General features: G+C 52.1%; 1 protein-coding gene across 11 annotated transcripts in view; it reads left to right on the top strand.

Moving 5' to 3' along the window:
* PTPRS (protein tyrosine phosphatase receptor type S) overlaps window positions 1-25,227 on the top strand; it is a 128,765-nt gene that overhangs the window by 52,197 nt on the left and 51,341 nt on the right. For all 11 annotated transcript variants that reach the window (XM_056512355.1, XM_056512356.1, XM_056512354.1 and 8 more), the window contains 2 exons: window positions 7,332-7,520; window positions 16,802-16,912. In XM_056512355.1, coding sequence (XP_056368330.1) covers window positions 7,332-7,520; window positions 16,802-16,912 — 300 coding nt within the window. The remainder of the gene's footprint in view (window positions 1-7,331; window positions 7,521-16,801; window positions 16,913-25,227) is intronic.

Here is a 25,227-nt window from a genome sequence, read left to right as displayed (position 1 = left end):
GTTCTTACCCCAGAGAGACACAAAACTCTGTGTAACAAGCAGAGGTAAAACTGGTAAAACTTCAGGAGGTTTGGCTGATGATGTGCTGGGGTTCCTTCCAACCTGAATTATCCTATGACTCTTGTGATCTTCCTCCCCTCCAAAAATTCCTTCCCCAGGAGCTCCCCACTGTGCACACAGAAATGTGTCTCCAGGAAAGCCTTCATGGGCTGGGGTTAAGGTCATTATGGATCTGGGCTTGCACACATTTGGTAGCAGTGCAGACATTTTTCCTTGTGCAGGATACCTATTGTGGCTTCTCCCCTCTTCCCAGAGGTCCCTGGCTCTGTGCACTCTCCAACAAAACAATTCCATTCTCCATTTTGTTCTGGTTCTTTTTCCCACTTGTCCCCGTTACAGAGGATGTTTACATGGATGCCTCCCTCATGTCATCTGTTTGAAATATGCTCCCTGAACTGGGTGTGGGGGAGGGAGAGCTGTTGCTCTGGATGCCTCTGGATGTTTGCTGTTACTGCCCTGGAGATCCCTAAAATCAGTGTGTGAAGCTCTGAGCGAGGCTGGGTGCCAGAACTGACCCATTGCAGGCTTGGAGCAGCCCCAGTGATGTTCTCTGTTCACAGGGCAGTGCACGTGGTCCTGGTGGGAATGGGGTGGTGGAGAGAGAGCTCCCAAAGGGAAATTTGGCTTGGCTGTGCATGGAGCCGTGGGTGTTTGAGCAGCACTGGCAGTAAAACCCTTCTCTCTGCAGTGAGCAGCCTGACAACAATTCCAGGTGCCCCAGGCAGGAGCCCCACAGGGCCAAGGGGTAGCTGTGCCTATGGCCCAGCTGCTTCTCCTTCAGCAATTCCAGCCTTCCCCACAGGAGCAGCTTCAGTCCTTTGTTTGAACAGGCAGCGAGCTCGTCCTTCAAAGGGCAGAGCAAAGCGGAGTGTGGCTCCCAGTGTGCAGCAGGAATTAACACCAGGCATGAAGGGCACAAGGCAGAGCCCCCAGCCTCCCTTTTTAGCTGGGAATATCCCTGCTGTGGGCTCGGTGCTGTCAGGATTTTGGCTGCCTGGCAGCGTGGGGGCCCGTGGTCCAGTCATGCCTGACAGATTTGTGTAGGTGACTGAGATGTGTGTGCAGCTCCTGTGCCTGGCATGGCATTTAACCTTCTGTTGGAGGAGCGTGGTGGGATGGAGCTGTCAGGAGCTTGGAACAGTGCAGTGTGACAGGAGTGTGTCTAACTGTGCTTTTCCCAGAGGGTGGGAGCCTTATTCTTCACACTTATTCCATGAATTCCTTTGGAGCTGTCACAGTCTGGGAGAAGGGCCCCTGCAGTCATATTTAAAGTTTGTACCCCTCCAATTTAGCTGCAAGCAGTGGCAGGGCAAGATCCAGTTGTTCCTTGGGCAGTTTCAGGGATGGGGGCTCCAAACCTCCCTGGGCAGCCCCTTCCAAGGCCTGACCACCCCTTCCATGGAGAAATTCCTGCTGCTGCCCAGCCTGAGGCTGTTCCTGCTCCTCTCTGGCTGCCTGTGAGCAGAGCCCGACCCCCACCTGGCCCAGCCTCCTGTCAGGGACTTGCAGAGACTGAAATAGGAATGAACTGAGCTCAGGGGCCGTCCTGGGGGAGCTGGGCTCTTTGTACAGCTCTTCCTTCTGGGATCAGCATCACCCACGTCAGCCAGGGACAGCTGACAGCACAGGGGCTGCGTCTGCCCACTGCCTGACTAATGCAGCCTCTGCTGGTGCCACCAGAACGTTCTGGCCGTGCCTCTGCTCTCACAGCCTGGTTTGGAGTCTCCTGGAGCCCTGGGTACCTGTCCATGGAATGTGAGGGAGCAGGAACTGCCTGCAGGGAGGGCCAAGGCAATGTTAAAGAGCTCAAGGAAGCAGATTTTGTAGCATATCCTCCCCTTCCCTGCTCAGCTGGAGTTTCTCCATCCTTCACCACTCCTCAGCTCTCACACAGCAGAGTTTGTCTCCTCTTTATCTGCGTTTTCAAGTGCTGGGCAAGTTAAAAGCACCAGCCAAAGGCACTGATCTGCACAATGACAAAGTGAGCATGTTGGCATCACTCCTCTCCTGCTCCTCCCCTCTTCTGCACCCACCCACTCTCCTGTTTGTCTTTTCTCTCCCTGCTCAGCCTCCTCCTCTCTGTCTCTGCTCTCGCTTGCAGAGCTGGTGCTGAGCAGAGAGGGGGCTGCTCCCAGCCTGGAGATGGATGGAGCTGTCATTTGCAGAGCCTGTTCCCTTGGCACACTCTGGGGAGGGGAGAGCTGGGCCCAGCTGCTGCAGGCTGCACGGGGGCTCTGGGCTGGCTGTGCAGCCTGTTGCTGTGCTGCTGTGATCCCAGATGTGCCTCTGGGCACCTTCCTGCAGCAGCATTCCAGCATCTCCTCAGCACCAGTGCAGCCTCCTAACAGCAAATAACAGAAAATATTTCCTCTTTCCAGAAGAGAATGCAATACATTCTTGCCTACTAGATGCAGCTGCTGAAGGGATTGAGCATAAACCCCTCTTGCTTATGCACATGATTACTGCTGGAACAGACCCTGCTAGAAACCCACATGCCTTCACTTGAAAACAGGAAACTGCAGGAGAGAAAACCTTGGGGAGCCTCTGAGCAGCAGAGCTGTGATGGACACTGTTCAACTCACACAGTCCCTCCTCACCAGCTCTGCTGCCTTGTTTGTCCTTCCTGCTCTGCTTCTCCAGGGATCCCAGTCTGGTGGGGCTGTGGAGACTGGCTGTTCTTTCCACAGCTGGCTAGACAGAGTGCCTGCAGACCTGACTCCTGCAGAGCTCAGAGAAAAAGAAAGAAAGCAGATTTGGGAAGTGTTTTCCAGTTGTTTTGGACTCCAGCTGCTGTTGTTTTTCGTGGTAACTTAGGCAGGGAGGAAGGTCACTGGCACAGGCACACCAGCTCCCAGTTGGTGCAGATTCTCTAAGCTGCCACTCCCAAGGAAGATATTTATGTCTGTGTGTGGATCTCTGGGGGCAGATACAGACAGAGAGGTTGTGGGACTCCCTCCTGGACTGTCACTGGGGCTGCTATGGACAGACTTTCACAGCTTCTCCTGTTTCCCTCTTGGTTTCCTTGCATGAAGAATTCAGACTTTGCTTTAACAATTCCAGCCTGAAATCCCCCTCACACATTTCCTACTCCAAGAGCACATCTGGTGTGGGAATGTGTAAAGTTCTAGCAAGATCCCTGTGGTTTGTTGGGGTTTTTTTTGTAGTTATTGGCTTTAAATCACAAAAGGTAAACAAGCAGCAGCTCTGGATGCTCAGCACAGTCCCAGGGGAGCACACAGGAAAGGGAAGCTGCCCCCTCTGAAATGTTACCTTGCCATTTGGAAAATTCCTGGCAGTCTTTCTTCAAACTTGACTTGCTTTGCTTTGCTTGTAGTGACCTGAAAATTGGGTGACATTGACAGCAGATTAATTCTGTAGCTTCTGAATAACATCAAAGTAATTTTAACTGAGATGCCTGTGAAAGGAGGGTATGTGGGGACACGTCAGTGGAGGGAACACAGGCACTGCCTGCACTGCTTTGGGGTGCAGCACACATATCTAAGGCTGCATTTATTGCCTGTGAGCCCACAAATTTTAATAACATTGCTAGGCTATTACTCTTTTCATAGTGAAACTTTCAGCTCCAAAGAAATGGGATCAACAGACACAGCACATTACTGAGACTCCTCCAGCATTAAAACTGTCTTTGGCTGGGCAGTAACAGGGCTGAGACTCAGGTACTGACACAGGGGTGGAAATGACTTGTTGATGTAATTTCACAAGGCACAAAGCACCAGGATACCTGGGGAGAGGCAGCTCAAGTGTTCATAAACATAATGAAAGGAACAGGGACAGGTTCAAGAGTGCTGCATTTTGATTTTGATCCTGATTAAAACTTGTGTCACTCGAGCTGCTCCATCTGTGTGTTCCTGCTCCTTCCACCCTGAATGAGGACAGCCAGAAGAGCATCCCTATCTCGAGAGGAGAGTGAAAAATCCCTCCTCCTCTTCTCTTCAGAGCATCCTCATGGCTTTCTGCACCAACTCCATGGCATGTCTGCTCACACCCTCCTCCTCTAAATTATTAACCAACTGTGTACACCCTGCGGGAAGCAGAGCAGCAGCAACACCCTCTTTATCTTCCTTAATCATCCTCATTTCCAGCACAGCTAATTAGCTCAAGCCAGAGTGCCACCTTCCAGAGTGACAAGGGGACAGAACAGCCCTGTCCCCTGGCTGGGCTGGGGTCCCTTGCTGTGTGTGGCAGCCTGGGCTGGGTCCAGGCACAGGACGTGTCCCCAGGTGGGATTTATTACAAATGACAGCCAAAGTGCTCCTCTCTCTCTCTTCCCCTGCCTGTCCCCATCCCTCCTCCCCTGTTCTTTTTCACCCTCCTGTGCTCAGTGAGGCCTTGAGGTGATTCACCAGCTCGGGGGGGCTGGGTCTAAGTCAGGGATGAAGGAGGTGTTGGGGTGCTCCCTTCATATGAGCTGCCCCTCAGGGAGAGCTCTGCCTCGTGAGCAGCACGATTCCAGCAGCAGCAGCTGCCCAGATGTGCCCTTGAACATCTCCAGCTTGTGTTGGTTCTTTTGTTCCTGCAGTTGCCTGAGCTGCTTTCAGAAAGGGAATTCACAGCCCGAAGCATTCCCTGTTGATTTGGGGACAGGTCTGGGGTGCTTGGGATGGAAGGGGAGGGTGGCAGGGCACGTGTGTGCACTCCTGGGGGATTGCAGTGAGGCTGTCATGGCATTGTTACAGGGGAGCCAGCTGTCAGGGCATGGAGGAGTTTTACTTCCCTGACAGGAAGGAAATGTGAGCACTTGAATCAGAGCAGTCTGTGATGTTCAGAGATGCTTCCTCTGCTCATCTGATCCTCCAATCTGATCACGCCTCTAGTCGCAGTTGTTTTAATTAAACTCAGAGGAATTCTGCACATTGTGCTGCAAGATTAACATTTTTGTTTAATTAGAAACACTCGGTAATAATGGTTGTAGCTGGCCTCCCCCAGCACACACACACACACACGTGCACACCCATCCCACCAGGCACAGCTTGTTCCCTCTGAGCATTCCCTGGCTGGTGGAGGGAAGGGGCAGGGGCTGCAGGCAGGTGGAGCAGCATCACCAGGGAGCAGGATGAAGGCAGGGATCAATAGTGATGTCATCTGCAGCCAATGCGGCTCGGGCTGCTCACCCTCCCACGCTGCTGGAGAGAGGAGGGAGGGAGGGAGGACCATTAAAGCCTGGCTGAAAGCTGTGCTCAGGCACAGCAATTCCCAGAGCCCTGTGCTGGCCTGACATCACTTCTGGGGGCTGGGGGCTGCAGGAGCTCACGGTTTGGGGGTCCTGCAGTGCCCCAGCACAGCCCAGGCAGCTCAGAGGGCTGGGTCAGTCCTCAGTGAAAGATGTGTGTGAACAGCTCCAGTTCAAGATACAAAATTCTGGTTTGGAGGTGCTTCAGATGCACCAAAACGGTTTTAAATTGAAAGAGTGCAGATGTAGATTAGATACCAGGAAGGAATTCCTCCCTGGCAGGGGGGGCAGCCCTGGCACAGGTGCCCAGAGCAGCTGTGGCTGCTCCTGCATCCCTGGCAGTGCCCAAGGCCAGGCTGGACACTGGGATTTGGAGCAATGGGACAGTGGGAGGTGTCCCTGCCATGGCAGGGGGGGCACTGGGTGGGCTCTGAGGTCCCTTCCAGCCCAAGCCGTTCTGGGATTCTATGAAAAGGCTGCTGGGTTTCTCCCTTGTCCTGCTGTCTCTGGGTTCTTCCATTTGTATCTGGCTCCATTCCTCCTTCCCCATCATGTGCCAGCCTTAGGAAGCAGCTCTGGGTGTGTTTGCAGTTGGCAGGGTGGTTCCCAGCCAAGGTCAGCCCATCTCAGTGCCACTGAGACCTCCCATAGTGTCAGTGGGGGCTGGTTGTGATGGATGTTCATTTTTTAAGAATCCCACCTTTTTTAATTCCCTGCATTAGTTCCCTTCTGTTCTCTCACCTGCTTTTGGGATGGATTCCACACCACACACTCCCAAGGCTGTGATTCCCTGACATGGCTCATTGGAGATGACAGAGGATCCCTCCCAAATCTCACCCTGCTGCTGGCATCCTCCTTCCAAGCTGCCCTCCCCCAAACATGTTCTGGGGGGGAAATGGCACATTCCTGAGCTGTGGCAGCCAGCATGAGACAGCTCTCCCCCTCCCACGGGAGGAAGGGGCTGTGTCAGATATTAGTGGGAAGCATTAGGGTTTCATAGGAGTTACCAAATTAGTCAGCACTGTTGGGATTGCCCTCCTCACCCTCATTAGTGAAGGCAAAAGCAGGAATGAGAGGAGCAGGAAGCTCAGCTGCAGCTCAGTTGAGCCTCTCTGCTGGGTGCTGGTGCCACTGTTCTTGGAGGGCAGCAGCACTCAGAATTAATAAATCTAAAAATCACACCCTGGCTGACAGCACTTGGCATGTTGTTGTTGTTGTGGGTGTCCCCTCTGGTCTCTGCAGCTGGAGGAGGAGGTTTTCCTCTCCTCTCTCTCCCAGTCCCACTGTCTGTGACAGCCCTTTCCACGTGGGTTCCTCCATCATTTCTCCTGTGCAGAGTGTTTTGTACTGTGAGGTTTGGAGGGGGAAGGTGAGCGCTCCCTTTTAGCTGTGACTGCTCAGAGTGTTGTGTGCAGTGCAGGGATCCCTGCACACCAGCCCCTGACCTGGCACAGCTCCCATGCAACACCTGGAGAAGCTCTGACACAGTGACTGGAACACAAATCCTGTGAGGAGCAGGAGAGGGAGCTGGGGGCTCAGCCTGGAGGAAAGGGGCTCAGGAGGGACCTTCTAATTCCCTGTAGCTCCCTGACAAGAGGGTGCAGCCAGGTGTGGGTTGGTCTCTGTTCCCAGGTAACAAGTGACAGCACAAGGGGAAATGGCCTGAAGTTGCTCCAAATCGTTCAGGTTGGATGTCAGAAAAAATATCTTTACTGGAAGAGTGAATAAGCCTAGAACAGACTGCCTGGTGGAGTCACCATCCCTGGATGTGTTCAAAAAACAAACTGACGTGGCACTTGAGGACGTGGTTTGGTGGGCAGGTGGGCCTGGGCTTCTGGGAGGTCTTGTCCAAGCTTAATGATTCTCTAGTTCTATTGTGCTATTCCCCAAAGGGCTTTAAAAGATTGCATTTCAATGTAGAGTCTTGTGGGACACAAAATGGACAAGCTGGTAAATCTTGCTGTGCCACGTGTCCACGTGGAGCAGTCGGTGTTTGAACTTGCACAGGGCGATGCCTGGTGCTTTCCTGGGGCTGTTGCTGACCCCTGGCCCCTGTTTGTTGCCTTTGTTGCCCACCCAGAGGACCAGCTGCCTCCTGGCTTCCCCAACATCGACATGGGGCCGCAGCTGAAGGTGGTGGAGCGCACGCGCACGGCCACCATGCTCTGCGCGGCCAGCGGCAACCCCGACCCCGAGATCACCTGGTTCAAGGATTTCCTGCCCGTCGACCCCAGCGCCAGCAACGGCAGGATCAAACAGCTGAGATCAGGTAAGGGCAGGGGCTGGGCTGCACCAGCTGGCAGCAAGCAGAGACCTTTGCTCAGAGGGTCCTGCAGCACAGGAGAGAGCCCCGCTGCTGTGGATTGGGGTGTTGGAGCTTTGCAAGAGTGGCTGGAGCTTCCACTTGGAGCTCTGCTCTGCTGCCCAGCTGGCACGAAGGGAATGACAGCAGGGAGGCTGGTGCCCATCCAGACAAGTTCCCTGGATCACAGTATCTGGAGCTCAGAGGAAACTGGGGCCCGGATGGGGCTGAGGGTTTGCTCCTGAGAGGAAGAACCGGCAGAGGAAGGAAGAAGCTCTCTGGGCCACACACACCTGGTGTAGGGCCATGGCTCAGGCAGCCTCTGCTGCCAGGCAGGTGCTCACAGAGCCTCTCTGAGCTGTGCTGAAGAGCAGCTCCTGCAGGGTGTGCCCAGCACCATGGCCCTGCAGCCAGGGCTGGAGAATGTTCCGGAGTGACCCCTCGCTGCCTCTGCCCGTGCAGTCCATCTCCACCAACAGATGTACCCCAGCTCCGTGGCTCTTGTCAGTTTTCCATCCTTCCCCATCTGCTTGTCCATCTGTCTCTCTTGTTTGTTTTCTGTTTGCTGTTTTGTGTGTGTGGCAACGTGACATCTCTTAATATTCACGTTTCAGGAGCTGTTTTTGTACTTGTTAAATCTGCCAGTTCTCTGAGTGAGAGTGTGTGCAAGGAGGGCACAGGTGGATTTATTTCTGAGTACTACTGATAAAATACTTCCATTGATAGCTGCAAAAATGAAACAAGTTTTGCAAGTTCTACCTTTTGACAAAAACTAACCCAAGAAATAATCCTTTTCACAAACTGCTGGGGCTGACTGCTTTGACCCAGCCTAGAGGAAAGGTGTCCATGGTTCATTTTTAAATTCTTTGGCAAAAGAAAGGAATTATTGTAGGAACAGGAAAAGCAGAAGCTTTGCTGAGGCAACTGGAGTTGATTTGTTCATATCAGACCTTTCACAAGTTCTCCAGTAAAGTTATAACCAACTGCTCCTGCCCAGATCTCTGCTGGCCCTGGAGAAATCAGAGTTCTGACTCTGTCCTGCTGGATCTGGACAGCAAGGCATGGGAACATCTGGTTTTTCTCTTGCTCAGTTTGGCAAAGATTCTACATAAAGGCTTTTAGTTCTGTGGGCCACCAGTGGAAAGGCTTCAGCATAGCTGCAGTTTAATGTAGCTTTTACACACCTGCATAAATGGCTCCTTGTTCAGTGAAGCAGAGTTACAAACAGATCCTTAAACTCCTTTGTTGAATTAGAATGGCTTGTTGAATCCCACGAACGCAGATGAGATTGACCTCCCTGTTTTATCGTAACAGCTGAGGCAAATGCAAATAAAAAAAATCACTCAGCATAAATAATGAGAGGTAAACTAGAATTATATCATGCTCTGTGACCATGATCTGAAGTGTGAGTAATGTACAGGCAGATTATTTTTAATACATTCATCATCTTGCTAAAATGCCTTTACGCTTTAGCTCGGTTTGATCTGGTGTTTTCCTTGGAGCCACCTGAGTGCTGCCTTTTTATTCCAGTGAATTTATTAACCTCAGAGTGAACCCTTGACCCTTCTGATAAATAGAAGATACCTGCTGAGATTTAATCTCGTTTGCAGCTGCTTTAAATGAGTAAACTGGGAAACCCTGCAGCACCCCTGTTGTCTGCAGGGCACAGACCTGTTGTGTGGCCGATCCTGGGGCAGCCGGCACTTCCCAGCTCTCCAATTTCACCTTGTTCTGCAAAGGAAGGCCTGAGAAAGTGCAAAGTGTTGACATGAGGGTGGTTAATATGTAATTATTAATCATTAATATGTAATTATTGGCATTGATATGTCCAGTGTCAGCCCCTGTGTGTGGGAGGGAGGCAAGGCCAAGGCCGACTCGAGCGTGGGATTGAGTGAGGCCTGCTCGAGCTGCCAACACCAGATCTCCATTTAACACATTCATCTTCCCAGGAAACACCCTCTGCCAGCAGCAAACACCCTCTGCTGCCAGGAGGGTGGCACTGGCACAGCTCAGGGCCCTGGGGCAGCTCCAGGACACTGCTGAGGCCTCCGGGCCTTCAGGGCCCCCATGGCGGCCGAGGGGCTTGGCCCTCAGGAACAGCTCTGCAGCTGCACCACTGCTGCACTGGTGCTGGCAGCCTGAGGAAGATGGAGGAAGGAATTCTCCCTGTGAGGGTGCCCAGAGCAGCTGTGGCTGCCCCTGCATCCCAGGCCAGGCTGGGCACTGGGGTTTGGAGCAGTGGTTTGGTGGGAGGTGTCCCTGCCATGGAGCGATTTTTAAGGTTCCTCCCAGGCCATGGAGGGATTTTGAGGTTCCTCCCAGGCCATGGAGGGATTTTGAGGTTCCTCCCAGCCCAGAGCAGCCTGGGATCAGTGATGGGAGCTGCGGTGGCTCCTGAGGGAGCCTGGCACAGACACCAGATCCCCTGGGGATGGAGCCATCAGGACAAGGGCTGATGGAGGACAGGGGTGTGCAGAGCTGAGTTTTATCAATGTATGAGTTAGTGGCAAGTACACAAATGAGCTCATTAAAAGGAACAAGTGAAATGTCAGACCAGGAGCTCTGTGAGCTCGGCTTCCAGGCCTGGATTTGGTTCTCATTTGTGTCAAATGTGAGTGTTGGGCTGGCAGTAAAACAGACCTCTGAGGCCGTGGGCATTGTGCTCCCAGCTGCCCAGGAGCCCATGTGGAATGTGGGTGATACACCATTAACCACAGTGGTTTTCCTCTGTTGGATGTTTCTGCTTCCCCTTTTCTCTCCAGATAAAATGTCCAAGCAGTTGGAAATCTTTTAACTCCTGGGGGTTTGGGCTGAGTGCAAGGCTCAGTTTTCAGTCAGAGGAGAATGGGAAGAAGCTCTGTCTGGGCTCCTGCTTCCATAGCACCATGAACATCTCAGCCTCAGGGATCCAGGCTGGACAACAGTTTAAGTGGCCTTGGAAAATGGATATTTCTGCTTATCTTGGGGCATTTAAAGCACAGGGCAAAGCCAATGTCTCTGCTCAGCTGCCATCTAGGGGGGACATGGGAGGCAGCCTTCAGCCACCTTCCTCAGCACTCAAACACTGAAACCTTTTGTGTCTTGTGTGTGTCTTCTGTTTTCTAAATAACTGGCTATAACAAGCTTTTCTTTTCTTTTCTTTTCTTTTTCACTTTTTATTTAACATTCAGAGACCTTTGGTAAGTTTGTTCAATTAAAAAACAAATTTTTAATCAAACCAAAAAAACCCCAAACCTGCTAATGTGCAGATTTGTAACCCTTGCCCTTTAAACTAATTCCTTTGTAACAGCTTCTTGAGAGGCATGCTCTGCATTTCTTCTACTAACTCTTTCAGTAGGGATGTTCTGCCCCTCTAAATTAATTTCTGCAGGGGTATTGCAGGCTACAAAAAAAAAAAAAAAAGAATAGTAATAATAATAATTCTAATTAATTTATCTATATAAAGAGATAACAGCTAAATATGAACCTCCTAACATTGGATAGATTTTTTTTTTTTTGTATCTTAGCAACAGTTGTCCTGGAATTCCCCAGTTACACAATAGCTTGTACCCTGGAACTGTGATAATTGTGTTCACACCTGCAGGAGGTCTTGGAGTTTCACATCTAACGGGGTTATTGGCATTTTGAGGAGGGAGAATTGGGGATGCAGCATTTCCAGACTGAAGCTGTAAATCACAGGTGGCTGAGGGGAAGGGCTGGGGGAGGGAAGAGCCCCCACAGCCCTGGGAAGGCAGGGCCTGCCCAGAGCTCCTGTCTCTATTCCTGTGGGGCCAAGTCCCCCTTGTTCCCCTCTTGTTTCCCCTTGTTTCCCCCTTTTTTCCCTCCTTGTTTCCCCCTTGTTTCCCCCTTTATTTTCACCTTGTTCTCTCCCTTATTTCCATCCTTGTTCCCTACTTGTTCCCCCCCCCTTATTTCCCCCTTACTTCCCCCTTGTTTCCCCCTTTTCCTTCCTTGTTCCCCCCTTATTTCCCCCCTTGTTTCTCCCATTTCCCCTCTTGTTCTCCATCTTGTTCCCCCCTTGTTCCCCCCCTCGTTTCCCCCATTTCCCCCTTGTTCCCCCCAGCTCCCAGGACAGGGGGCTGCAGCTGCCAGCCAGGGCCCAGCACTGCAGATCTGCAGGGCCCCCGGTGCTTTCCTGCCTGTCTGGAGCCGGGAGCTGCTCCAGCCCTAGGGAGAGCAGCTCAGCTCACACATGTTCCCACACGTGGCCTGGCAGAAGGTGGGATGTGTGTTCTGTCATTGCCATGGCAATGGTGACTGTCCCCTCTCCCCTCTCCTCCTCCCTGGCTCAGAGAACCCGTGGGCAGCTCGGCATGTGAACCAGGGGAGGGGTGGTGGGAGAGCAGACCCCATCCTCAGTGACAGAGGGGACACCTGCACAGGGAATTCTGCCTGGCACCATCCTTGGCCTGTCTAATCCAGAGGCAAGGCCTTTAAGCTGCCTTTTGCCTCTGATGCTAAACCCAGGGCTGGCCATCTGGGCTCACGCAGCCTCAAAATTTGCCCTAAATAGGCAGATCTGGAGATCCAGGAGGCTGTGCAAGGCAGTGTGAAAAGTCTGCATGTAGCATCTCAAAACCAGCTTTTCACTCCCAAAGTCAGCATCCAGTGTGAGCTTTTCCTCCTGCAGTCCTCCTCTGGACCCTGGCAGCCCCAGGCACGAGCTCATGCCCTGTACAGGACACCAGTGGTGCCTCCCCTGCACCCCCACGACCCCACATCAAAACCCCCCAGGACCTGTCAGAGTTCCTCAAAATAACTAGTGGAGTGAAAATCCTCTTCCAGCCCCTCCTGCTGCCCCTGTGTTGAACATGGAGCTGGTTAGATGTGAAACTCCAACAGTGAAAATCTCCCATCTGTGTCTGTGCCCCACCCAAAGTGCTGCAAGGGCTCATTTAACTCAAATTCTGGTGTGGGGCATTATCCCAAAGCTGTCCTGCCCCTCCCCGTGGGTCAGAGTTACAGCTGGGGAGCCCAGGGTGGCACTGCCTGCTCTCCAGAGCCCTGTCCCCAGGCCAGGCTGTCCCCAGAGCTGCTGGCAGCCCCTTGCAGGGCACTGCTGGTGCCCAGAGGAGCAGGGAGTGACAAACCTGCCGTGGCACAAGAGGCAATGCTGATGTGTCTGGCCTTGCACAGCTCCAACTTCCAGCATGTTTCTGCTGTCAATTAGAGTGAACTCTTGCAGGAAACTGCCAGGCTTAGCCAAGGCCAGAGAAGCTTTTGAGCCATGGGTGATGTTGGGATCTCTTCCCCTCCTCTACCCTCTTCCCATTAGCCTTGTTCCATATTGGTGCCACAGATGGCAGATTTTCACTCCAATTTTGAGACAGAAGGATGTATCAGAGGCTGTTTTTATTTCCACTGAATTGATCTATAACCTCTTGCTGCTTTATCTCTCTCTTGCTTTTTAAACCTTCCTGCCACCTCCTGGGTGGGGGTTTGCCCAAGTCCACGCTCCCCCACCTCTTCCAAGTGCTGTCTCTCCAACCTCTGTCCTGAGAGCTAACAACCTGCTTCATTAACCTTAGCTAGTTCCTAACCCTAACTAGATGCTAACTTTTCTCTAGCTAATAACCTAACCTCATAACTAGAAGCTGAGTCTAACTAGAGTCTAATCCCTAACACTATAATGCCTCTGTTCCCTTAGCTCCTTTGAAAAGTAAAGGTGAACTCTAATTAGTGTCTCTGTATTTTTACCTTCTATCCTGAGAATGGAGGACTGAGCCGCAGCAGAGGGATGAGCAGGGCTGAAGGATAAGGAGGGAAGGGGTTTTTGGTGATTAAGGCAGAAGATTGGCACAGAGGAGGCCTTGGCTCCTGTTCTTGCCTCTGCCAGTCTTCCCTCCGTGACCTTGGGCGAGTTGCTTCACCTCTACCCCAGTTTCCCCGTGTGTAAAGCAGGATCACAGCTCTGCTGTTCCTCCCCAGGGGAGAGGAGAGGGTGAGAGCTGATATTTGTCACTTCATGTGCTCTGGAGCCCTGGCTGGGAGTGCTGCAGAGTGGCAGCAGTGTCACCACTGCAGAGCAGCTCGTGCATCTCTCCCTAGGAGAGGCCACACTGTGGGATCCGCCCTGTTCTCAGGATTGGGGTAAAAAACACCAGCTGAAGCCCTTCTGTGATTAGTGCTGAATGCCACTGTGAGCAAAAGGACCTGCCGTGTTTTCAAAGGAAGATGGTTTGGATGAGCCCCGGGGTCAGATGGGGAGCAGGGGCTTTATCCCTCCCAGACACGGGAGGGGCTTGGAATCAAACCCAAAGGAGAGGCAGCCAGCAGGCAGGGGCAGCAGGGCTCCTCTCCACACAGCCCCTCCCCAGGAGGTTCCAGGTTCCTGCCCCGTCCCTGTGCACAGCCCTGGGTCCCCAGCAGGACGTGCCCTGAGCTCCTCACATCTGTGCCAAGAGCTGAAGTGTGGAGCTGGGATTTGCTGGCCAAGGTGGGATCAAACTGCAGCTTCATGTGGGCACGGTGCCCACGTGTCCCTGTCCCTGCCTGGGCTAGCACTGCCCTGATGCCAACCCTGGGGAAGGTAAATGCAGGGTCCTCCTGTGTCCAGTGAGTAGCAAACAGTGATGTCAGCTGAGAGCCTGAGGGGTTTCTTTCCATTCCTACAACAAAATGGAGCCAGTCTGGAGCCTTTTGAAGCCAAGAGCCATGGGGGCTCTGCCAGCAGCCAGCTGGATTGGGCTCTTCAGAGCACACCTAAAGTACCCCAAGCCCTCTTCAGTGTCCTGCCATTTAAGATGAGATATAGACCAGGAAGTTTCCTACCAAGAACTGTCTTCCTTGACTCAGGTCCTTTTCCCACAGGCAGTGCAGGTGTTTGGGGTTTTGTAGTCATTTCACTCATTTTCTTTGTTTTCTTTGCAGAAGGTACACCGATCCGAGGTAAGACACCCCAGCTCACTCACTCACCCACTCTCCAAACACTTCTCTCCACACAGATCCTGTTCCATTGCCCTGTGCTCAATACAGATTTGTGTTGTTGTTATGTTTTCTTGTCCTGCTTCACCTCTGGATATTTCTTTTTTTTATACCTGTCTTTATTTTATCTATGGTTATAATGTCCTTTTTTGTTTGCTGGGTGCACTTGGTAATACTGATCCTGTTATTCTAATAACGTCTCCGGCTGCGCTGCCTCAGATTTATGGCAGAGTTTTAAGAGCTAATCTCTCCAGGACTATGAAGGACTGAAGTTTATCTCGAGCATTAAATGCTCTCAAAGCTTGGTAAACACTTAGGACCTTCTCTTGATTGGTGCAAAGTGCTCCCGAGCTGCTGATGGTGATGAGAGTTTTCCAGTCCTTTGCTCAGGCAGATCTCCAGCACTTACCACCTCAGCTACTCATTTGTTTGGCTCCAGAGCCTCTTTCCACCTCCTCCCCACTCTCTTACCCTTAGGTTTCTCGGGGAAAGATCCATGGTAAGTAGCTTCTGTCTCTTTAATGGAGTCAAAAATTGACCTCAAGCTGAAAGGCAGGAGGAGTTGGGTGTGCACCTCTTGAAGACCCTGCTTTGGTTTTATCTCCACTGGCACATTTAAAATTCCATCATTCTCTGCTGGTAAAAGCAACAGGAGGTGCTGTAGGTGAGATTTACGTGTTCACACATCATCTCTGTTGGCTCCTGACAAGTGCTGAACACTCCTCACCCTCTCTGCAGCTCATTTCTGCCATTGCCTTGACCGGCAGGGTGAGGATGGGCAGGGAGGGAGGGCTGAGTCCCCATTCCCCAGGGAACCTTCCCCTGCAGTCCCTGCTTCCCTTCCTGCTCTGGAGTGGGGCTTCATCTCCCCTGGGCACTCTCACACCAGTGATGCTCATGAGCAGCACAGAAAATGTACCTGGAACCAATGGGAACAACCCACAGATTTGTCCAAATTAACGGAAATTGCTGGGAAAACTCACCAGCCAGCTTTCCACCCAAGTGGAGCTCCCCAGCAGCAGATCTGGAGCTGTAATTCCATATGAAATATGCTCAGCTGGGTGCTCAGTGGGAAGCTCCAGCCAGTTTGGGTTTAACTCCTGTCGTGCTGAAATACCCACAGATTCTTTTGGGATGGATTTTGGTTTACTGGCCTGGGTGGGGTTTTTGGGGGCTTTAATTCCCTCTGTTCTGCCTTTGGGAGCTCCCAGGCACAGGGAATTGCACTCACAGCCCAGCCTGTCCCAAATCCTGTCCCAGCCCCACGTCCCCCCAGCAGCATCGTTCCCACACACCCAGAGGAACGTGAGCTCTGTGTCCTCGGTGAGCACACTGCTTTTTCCTGCCTCAAAAGGCTGTATCTGCAACCAACAATGATCTCATTTGCACTCCTCTCACTTAAGATTTTATCAATACTATTACACTGAGCTGGAATTGTTTGGTTTTCATATTTAGGTGGGGTTTTTTTCCAGAGATGTGAGTTAGGAGTCTTACCACATGTGAGCTCTGTCCATATCTGTAGTATAATCATGTACTCCTAATACATAAAACATTTGAGAGCCTGTTGAATTATTTATGTAGTATGTATTTTAACTGGAGTTTTGCAGGGATGAAGCCTTCTGAGGTAAATGAGGCAATTTTCTTCCATGTAGTTCCATGCTGCATCTCTCTGCATATTTGCTGACAGGAATCTTTAGTTTGGGCTCTGGGTATATTCTTGTAGCCTGCAATAATATACAAGTTTAAGAAAAACCTTAATCCTTTTGGCCCAGATGATGTAAACCATGCAGGCAATTTTGAAGTTCCAATGCAGTATTTACAGGGTTTTCCCTGGGGAATATTTACTATCAGTGAGGTGCTTTTCACAGGGGCTCTTATCTCCCGTAGGCTCCCTGAGGAGCAGGTATTGGGCACAAAACAAAGGCAGCAGTGATAGAAATTCCCCAGGCAGTGGGTGACAAAGCCTTTCACTTTTATGGTCACTGCTTCAAGTTGAGCAAGGGAAAGTCAACTGCCTGCTGATGGATTTCTGGGGATCACAGTAATATGGATTATTGAGGCTGATTTCAGGAGTTCTGGTGCAGAACGCCTGCATTGCAGAAGCCACAAAACTTGGTGCTTTTGCTGATGGGTTGGGGACAAAGAGCAACACCGACAGAGGGGGCATTCGGTTTTCTCGAGCTGTCGGGTCCGTGTGCGGGCACAGCCCGGAGCGCAGAGCCCCAGCTCTGTCCGGCTGTGCCCGAGCCCCGGCTCCGGGCCGTGCCCGCCCAGCCAGCAGAGCCGTGACCGTGTGTCTGTGCTGCCGTCTCTTCCCCTCGCAGGTGGGCTGCAGATCGAGAGCAGCGAGGAGACGGACCAGGGCAAGTACGAGTGCGTGGCCAGCAACAGCGCCGGGGTGCGCTACTCGTCCCCAGCTAACCTTTACGTGAGAGGTAGGGAGCACAGCGGCTCAGCGCATCAGCATCCCCGGACCCTGCCCCATCCCACCCTTCCCGAGGGAGCACAGCGGCATCAGCATCCCCCGGACCCTGTCAGACCCTGCCCCAGCTATTCCACCCTTCCCGAGGGAGCACAGCGGCATCAGCATCCCCCGGACCCTGTCAGACCCTGCCCCAGCTATTCCACCCTTCCCGAGGGAGCACAGCGGCATCAGCATCCCCCGGACCCTGTCAGACCCTGCCCCATCCCACCCTTCCCGAGGGAGCACAGCAGCATCAGCATCCCCCGGACCCTGTCAGACCCTGCCCCAGCTATTCCACCCTTCCCGAGGGAGCACAGCGGCATCAGCATCCCCCGGACCCTGTCAGACCCTGCCCCAGCTATTCCACCCTTCCCGAGGGAGCACAGCGGCATCAGCATCCCCCGGACCCTGTCAGACCCTGCCCCAGCTATTCCACCCTTCCCGAGGGAGCACAGCGGCATCAGCATCCCCCAAACCCCGTCCGGACCCTGCCCCAGCCCATCCCACCCCTCCCGGGGTGCACCCCGGACCCCGTCTGGGGCGCCAGAGCAGGGCTGGCTCACCCATGGCCGAGTCAAGAGAGACCCAAGAGAGGGCACCCCAAAATCTGCCAGGGTCAGCCCGCAGAGCCCACGGGGTAGCGAATCCCTGGGCTGAGGAGAGTTCCCGTCCCTCCCGAAGCATCCCCGCCCTGTGCAGCGGCTGCTCCGGGTTCTGCTGTGGGTGTGAGAGAGGGGCCGGACCCTGCCGGCAATGTCTGTCCCTCTGCAGCAGGGTGCATTGTCACTGCTCTCCTCAGCCCCATTGCAGCAGGGTGCATTGTCACTGCTGTCCCATTGCAGCAGGGTGCATTGTCACTGCTCCCCTCAGCCCCACTGCAGCAGGGTGCATTGTCACTGTGCCCCCAGCCCCACTGCAGCAGGGTGCATTGTCACTGCTGTCCCATTGCAGCAGGGTGCATTGTCACTGCTCCCCTCAGCCCCACTGCAGCAGGGTGCATTGTCACTGTGCCCCCAGCCCCATTGCAGCAGGTGAATTGTCACTGCTGTCCCATTGCAGCAGGGTGCATTGTCACTGCCCCCCTCAGCCCCATTGCAGCAGGGTGCATTGTCACTGTCCCCAGCCCCACTGCAGCAGGGTGCATTGTCACTGTCCCCAGCCCCACTGCAGCAGGTGAATTGTCACTGTCCCCCTCAGCCCCATTGCAGCAGGGTGCATTGTCACTGCCCCCCTCAGCCCCATTGCAGCAGGGTGCATTATCACTGTGCCCCCAGCCCCATTGCAGCAGGGTGCATTGTCACTGTGCCCCATTGCAGCAGGGTGCATTGTCACTGTCCCCAGCCCCACTGCAGCAGGGTGCATTGTCACTGTCCCCAGCCCCATTGCAGCAGGGTGCATTGTCACTGTGCCCCCAGCCCCACTGCAGCAGGTGCATTGTCACTGTCCCCAGCCCCACTGCAGCAGGGTGCATTGTCACTGTGCCCCCAGCCCCATTGCAGCAGGGTGCATTGTCACTGCCCCCCCTCAGCCCCATTGCAGCAGGGTGCATTGTCACTGTGCCCCATTGCAGCAGGGTGCATTGTCACTGTCCCCAGCCCCACTGCAGCAGGGTGCATTGTCACTGTCCCCAGCCCCATTGCAGCAGGGTGCATTGTCACTGTGCCCCCAGCCCCACTGCAGCAGGGTGCATTGTCACTGCTGTCCCACTGCAGCAGGGTGCATTGTCACTGCCCCCCTCAGCCCCATTGCAGCAGGTGAATTGTCACTGCTGTCCCCATTGCAGCAGGGTGCATTGTCACTGCTCTCCTCAGCCCCAGGTGCTTTTCCCTCTGCCCCATTGCACTCATTTGTCCCTGGCTCCCTGGGCCCACAGCTGGGGCCACCAGCAGCCCCCAGCCATCCCTGCCCCAGTGCAGCCCCTTGGCCCCACAGAGGGAACACATGACAGGGGATTGGCTTCTGCCTGATGCCCCTCGATGTTCTCCCACCCCATGGGCCAACAGCCTCTCCACTTTCTCTTATTTTGATCTCTCTGACCTCTGATATTTTGTGTGTAGCTTTGGTTTAACATCTTTCCACAGCAAAAACCCTTTTGGTAACGAGAGAGCAGGGCTGATCCTTCTCAATTAAAAAAAAAAAAAAAAAAAAAAAAAAAAAAAAAAAAATTTAAAAAATACCATTGGGAGGAAAAAACAAAGTTCCATCCCAGCAATGTTCCCATTTCCATCCCATCGACAGAGGAGGCGCCTCCCCCCCGCGCCCGTGAGTCTGCAGCCCAGTGCAGAGCCATGCTCCTGTGTGCACTCCTTCCTCTCTCTCTTTCTCTCTCTCTCGTGTCTCACGCTCACTAAATCACATGCACATGGAGAGAAGGCTTTTAATAATTTAATGTTTCCAAGCTAAATTTTTAAATAGCCTTTTGTGGCCAGCTGGAAAATTGCGTTTGAAATTTGCCCTGTCGCCTGGGCCCCGAAATTCTGCATTTGGGAACATAAATCTGGATCTGATACTAATTCAGGGCTGAATCCATTGCTGACAGCTTAGCTGGAATGATTTGGGTTCTTTAAAAAAAACCAAAAATCTGAAAAGAAATTAAACAGGAAAAGTGTGGGGATTTTTCATTATTGTTTTGTTTATAAATTTCCTCTACTCTTTTGGCCACTCGGAAACTGCCCAGGAGACAAAGGTTGTAAGTGGGTGTTGTCTCCACACCTGGATGAGAGGGCTGCAGTGACAGCCCTGCCTGCAAACAGCAGAACTGCCGAGAGAGTGCAGAAACCAGCAAGGGCCTGCTCGGCCTGTGCTTTGGGTGCTTTTCATGCTGTTTAATTCCTTGTTTCTTGTGTGTTAATATCGTGGAAAGGTAACAAATTTCTGAAATGGATTTGCCTTGGTGGGAGGGAGAGTTCATGCACATTTTTCTTCCCATTTTTTGTTTCGGAAGAGTCTCGAGCACTCTTGTGTTTCCAATTGACTTGTTTCTCCCATAACATGCTTGTCTCTATAGACCACCTGGGATAGGAGTTGTAAGTTTGAACATTGCAAGGAAATGGTTTGGTTTGGTTTTGCTTTTCTTTTCCTTCTTCTAATGATTTCTTTTGTTTCCTTATGGAGTCCCGTGGTGGAGTCAGAGTGAGCAGGGCTGGGTGTGGGGCTGGGGGGAGCCCTCTGCCAGGACACAGCTGCAGGCAGGGAGGGAGGGAGAATCCTGCTGGGCCCAGCACCCCTGATTCTGAGCTGGTTCTGAGCTGGTTCTGAGCTGGTTCTGAGCCAGGGTCGCTCCCAGCCCGGCCTCCCTGCACAGCTTGGTTGGGCTTCACGGGATGGGAGGGGGAGCCATAGGAAGGCAGGAAAGAGGGTCGTTACTATCTTCATTTTTTTTCCTTTCTTTTTATTTTGGTTAAGAGAAAAAAAAAAAATCAATCAATTTGCAGCTGACAGCCTTGAGAAGGCCTTTTTTTACTCTCTCTGTGTTTCCCCTATTTTTCTCTTCTCCTCATGTCATTGTGTTCCGCATCAAACCCCCTTAACATCCCTCAGAGCTACGAGAAGGTTGGTGTGGTTTTTTTCTTTTTTACTTTCTTTACCCACATTTTTACATTCGTAAGAGAAAAAAAAATTAAAAAAAAAAAATGAACAAAAAAAAATTAAAAATGAAAAGAGAAAAAGCAAGAAATCTTTAAGATGAGCGAGAGCCGCGCATTGTGGGTCTCACGGAGATGAGTTGAGTTGCATTGTGGGCCTCTCTATGCATCCTTTGGTAATGTTGCTGAGTTCTTGCACTTCTTTGTCGTCATGGTTACCTTGCCGTTTGGACATTGGGCCTGATGCATGATAGGAGAATGTAACAATCTTCTTTGCATGCCACTTTTTAAATTAATTATGAATTATTTTCTCGATATGTAAATATGTATCGTTTCTTTTCGTTACACGATTCTGGTTTCTTTGAAGTGGATTTACTCTTACTTTCCAAATTTTTGGTTCTGTTGGGTTTTTTGCTTTCTCTTGATTTCCTGTTTCTGTTTTGATTGGTTATGCTGTGCTGTAGTTGATCCCAAACGCATTGTGAGAAGCCAGTGTTCCTGCCCACCCGGTGGTAATGAGCTCCTCAATCCCTGCAGCAGGAAAGGAGTCACACAGCTCTAACGCCTGTCCATGGAAGCCCTGCTATTTGGGACCAGCCTTTCTTCTGGGGGAGGGAGGGATCTGGGAAGTGGAAAAGATGGTGAGAGCCCAGGGGCTCATTCCAAGAGTTAGAGCAGACCCTGGGTCACGAATTCTTATTTATTTCTTGAGGTGTGGCTCTTGTTCCACCTCCTGCATACAAAGAAAAGCCCTGACCCTGCTCCAAGGGCTTCCCCAGCCACGGGAGCCCTCACTGGTCGCTGCCCAGTTCCCTCCAGTAACAGCAGGAGCAGGAGCAGGGGCTCTGGCAGAGTTCTGCTGCTCCCAAATCCCACCTGCTCTCTCCTGGAGCACCCAGGCCGTGCAGTGCCCCAGCTGCAGGCAGAGCCTGGCACACCCCAGGGAGAAGTTGGCACCTTCCCAGGGGTGCTGGGAGGGAAGGGCAGCCGGGCAGCTGCCTCCTGGCTCTGCCTCTCCCCATTTTCCTGCTCCCTCCCCTGGGATTTATCCATTGAGACCCATCAGGCACGGCCAAGGCAGCACCTCCTTCCTGGAGGAGCACAGGAGGAGAATGCAGCAGTGCTGGGGCACATCTGGCAGCTGCAGCTACTGCAAACAGCAGCCAGCAATCTGGCCAGTGACAGTGGAGCTGGAAATGCCTCTTTTCCCTCTTCTCACCTCCCTGTCTGTCCCCAAGGAGCTCCTGCTGCCTCCCATGTGTGCGTCCCGTGGGAGGCACATGGGAGCAGAGCTGTGCAGTGTCAGTGGTGCCCGTGGTGCTTGGTGCTTCCCGTGCACAGTGGGTGAATGCCAGCCCTTCCCTGGCCTTGCCTCTCCCTCTGCCCTCCCCTCTCAACAGCTGCCAAAGGAGTGGCTTTCCTAGGGCACAGGTATTAAAGCTGTGTGATTTTTGAGAAATCCAGTGCAGTATTGACACAGTATCTGTCTCTCTCTTTCTCTCTCTCTCTCTTTCTCTCTGTCTGTCCTTCTCTTTTTTCTTAAAATGCTGAGATTTCAGTGCTCGGACCCTCAGTGCTGGTATTCTCCCCTCCCCTTCCGAGTCTCCCCCTCCCCGTAGGCACCAGGGTTCCCCTCCCAAATGCTGCACTCCTCATCATTCTCTGGGAAGAGACCAGCTGTGGCTCTTCTGACTTGGATACCAACAATAGCCAAAAAACATCCCCCAGTCCCAAGGCTCTTTTTAAAGGAAACAAAAAAAGAAAAATTCTTGTTCTATCAAAAAACAAAGGAATAGCATTTGAAATTAGGTTTCCCCATCCCACCTCCCTCCTGCCTAGGACTAAAAGGTGATAATCACTCCTAATTACAGGATTTTCCTTCATGACTAGGAGTTTGAGTTTCAGGATTTAGGTGCAATTAAAAAGGGATTTATACACCATTATTTTTTATTTGTTTATTTTCTCTTTTATCAAGTATTTCTAACATGGCCAAACTGCACTGCTGCTGCTAAGAATCTCTTGTGATCTGAGAAGGCTTGAAGATTAAATTCTTCCTTAAGAGCCAATAAAAATAATAGTAATGATAATGATATCAACAACAATACACTAAAGCTAAATGGGATTTAATCATGATAGGCTGGAATGACACTGGGAGAGGAAACAGACTTGGCACCTGGCTAGAAGAGGTTGTGTGGTTTGTTAAAGTTACAATCTCTGAGCAGCCTGGTCTAGTGGAAGGTGTCCTGGGAGGACAGGATGGGCTCCAGACCATGGGCATGGGCTTGAAGGGACTGGAGAAGGGTTTGCCTGGTGTTTCTTCCAGGGCAGATCGTGCCATGGTCCCGAATAACAGAGTGCTGACAGGGCTGCCCAAGGGCAGAGGATCTGCCTGGGCACCTCAGAAGCAGGTGAGGTGACCTCTGCCCCCAGCCCAGGCGTGTGGCAGGTCAGGCTGAGCCAGGTGAAGGGGCAGCTGCAGCTCTAGGGGCAGGGAAGCAGCTCAGTGGAGTTCTGGTTTCTGTGGGAGCCATACAGCTCACCTGGCTTCTCTGTGTTCCCAGGGACACAGGAAAGGATGGATCCAAAATCCTGCAAATGCAGAGCTGGCTGCCCATGGTGGTGTTTGAGAGGCTGTCCCTGCACCCCTGGAATGTCCAGGGTCAGGCGGGACGGGGCTGGAGCAGCCTGGGACAGGGGGAGGTCCATGGACCTTGTGTCCCTGAGTGCCAGGAGTGTCCCTGAGTGCCAGGACCTGTGTCCCTGAGTGCCAGGACCTGTGTCCCTGAGTGCCAGGAGTGTCCCTGAGTGCCAGGACCTTGTGTCCCTGAGTGCCAGGACCTTGTGTCCCCGTGTGCCAGGAGTGTCCCTGAGTGCCAGGACCTTGTGTCCCTGTGTGCCAGGACCTGTGTCCCTGTGTGCCAGGAGTGTCCCTGAGTGCCAGGACCTGTGTCCCTGTGTGCCAGGACCTGTGTCCCTGTGTGCCAGGAGTGTCCCTGAGTGCCAGGACCTGTGTCCCTGTGTGCCAGGAGTGTCCCTGTGTGCCAGGACCTGTGTCCCTGTGTGCCAGGGCCTGTGTCCCTGTGTGCCAGGACCTTGTGTCCCTGTGTGCCAGGAGTGTCCCTGTGTGCCAGGGCCTGTGTCCCTGTGTGCCAGGGCCTGTGTCCCTGTGTTCCTGCATGTCCCCAAGGGCAGGACGGATGAGCTGGGTGCCCCAGATCTCTGAGTGTGCAGAGCTGCTGCTGCTGCTACAGGACACGTTGTGGTTGAATTTAGCAGAATTAAGAAATTTCCCCTCTTTGACACAGAGGGCCCTGCCAGGAGGGACAAAAGGCAGCAGTTGGGGTGCTGCAGGGATAATCCTGCTCTCTGCTCCAGCTTCTCTTGGCCCTGCTCTTTTCCAGCCCAGGGAGCTGTAAGTGGCTCCCAGGCATTTAAAGCAGCCCAGCCCCTGCTCAGGCCCTGCCTGTGCTGTTTGTCACCAGCAGCACGAGCTTTGTCACCCCAGCCAGGCTCTGCAGCCCAGGCCCAGCTGAGAGCATTCCCAGGGCTCTCTGGAAAACCTCAGCCCATTGACAGACCAAAGATGAAACCAGGCCAGGGCAAAACATGTGAGAGCTGAACTAGTGGAAATCAATTAAAATAAAACCCACAGAAAAGGCAGGGGTAGTGTGCTGAGCACCTCAGGAAATAAAGCTTCAAAACAGATTAAAATGGGAATAATTTAAGCAATAATTTAGCCTGTAGCCTGGGTTAAGTTTGGCACATGAGTAATTTGACCAGAGCTGCTGGTGAGTTCCAGGTGGAGCCATTGCTGAACTTTTCCCTTTCAAACCCATTTAGAGGTTGAAGGAAATAATTCCACATGCACTAGAGATTTAACAAATAGCCACAAGGTCAAAACAGTCACTGGTATTTTAAACCGTGCCAATTTTAATACCTTTTTAGACTAGATTGATAAATTCTTTAATGGAGAAGGAGGGAGGCAGAACCACCTCTGGGTTGTGCAGCTGCCTCTGCAGTGCCCAGCTTCCAGGTGTAGCATTGAGGGTGGAGAGTTCTGGGAGGATTTTCAAGGGGTATTTTAGCACTTCTGTGGGTGGGGGAGCGCCCTGTCCATGTTTGGGGTGTCCTCAGCTCTGAAATTCTAGTTCCAAACAAAGCAAACAAAAACTTCACTGTGTTTCTGCAGAAGGATTTCTCAAGGGTATCAGGAAATGGAAATGGATACAAAAAGCCACCCCCTAAAAAAAAAACAACCAAAAAAAATCCAAACTGTGTATATATCTATGTATATACATGACTATCTCTCTATAGAGGGCACTTTGCAGGAACACTGTGCTGTACTGATCTCGAAATCTCTGCCTGCCTGTGTCTCTTACACCTTTTGCATCGCTGTTCTCTTTGTTTTAGGGGAAAAAATTAGATTACACCTTGTCAAATTAAAATAACAAAAACTGAAACAGTCAAGTCTGTGTTTAAAATTACAGAGCTGCTTCAAAAACAATTGGACTCTGATTATTTTCTGTTCACTCCTGTAAAAAACAACAGAAAAAAAAAAAAAATTGCAAAAAGACCAGAGATGTTCAGCCAGCCTGTCGCTCAGCTAATGTGGTTTTTTAAGTGAAAAGTAACAATTATTGGGAAGGTAATGGATTTCCTCCAGACCAAATCCAAGCCTTGGTCTCATTCTTTATTTACCTAC

Source organism: Oenanthe melanoleuca, chromosome 28 (assembly GCF_029582105.1).
Source record: "Oenanthe melanoleuca isolate GR-GAL-2019-014 chromosome 28, OMel1.0, whole genome shotgun sequence".
Classification (NCBI taxonomy): Eukaryota; Metazoa; Chordata; class Aves; order Passeriformes; family Muscicapidae; genus Oenanthe; species Oenanthe melanoleuca.
The sequence above is the reverse complement of the archived record's forward strand: the minus strand, read 5'-3'. Positions and strand labels throughout refer to the sequence as shown.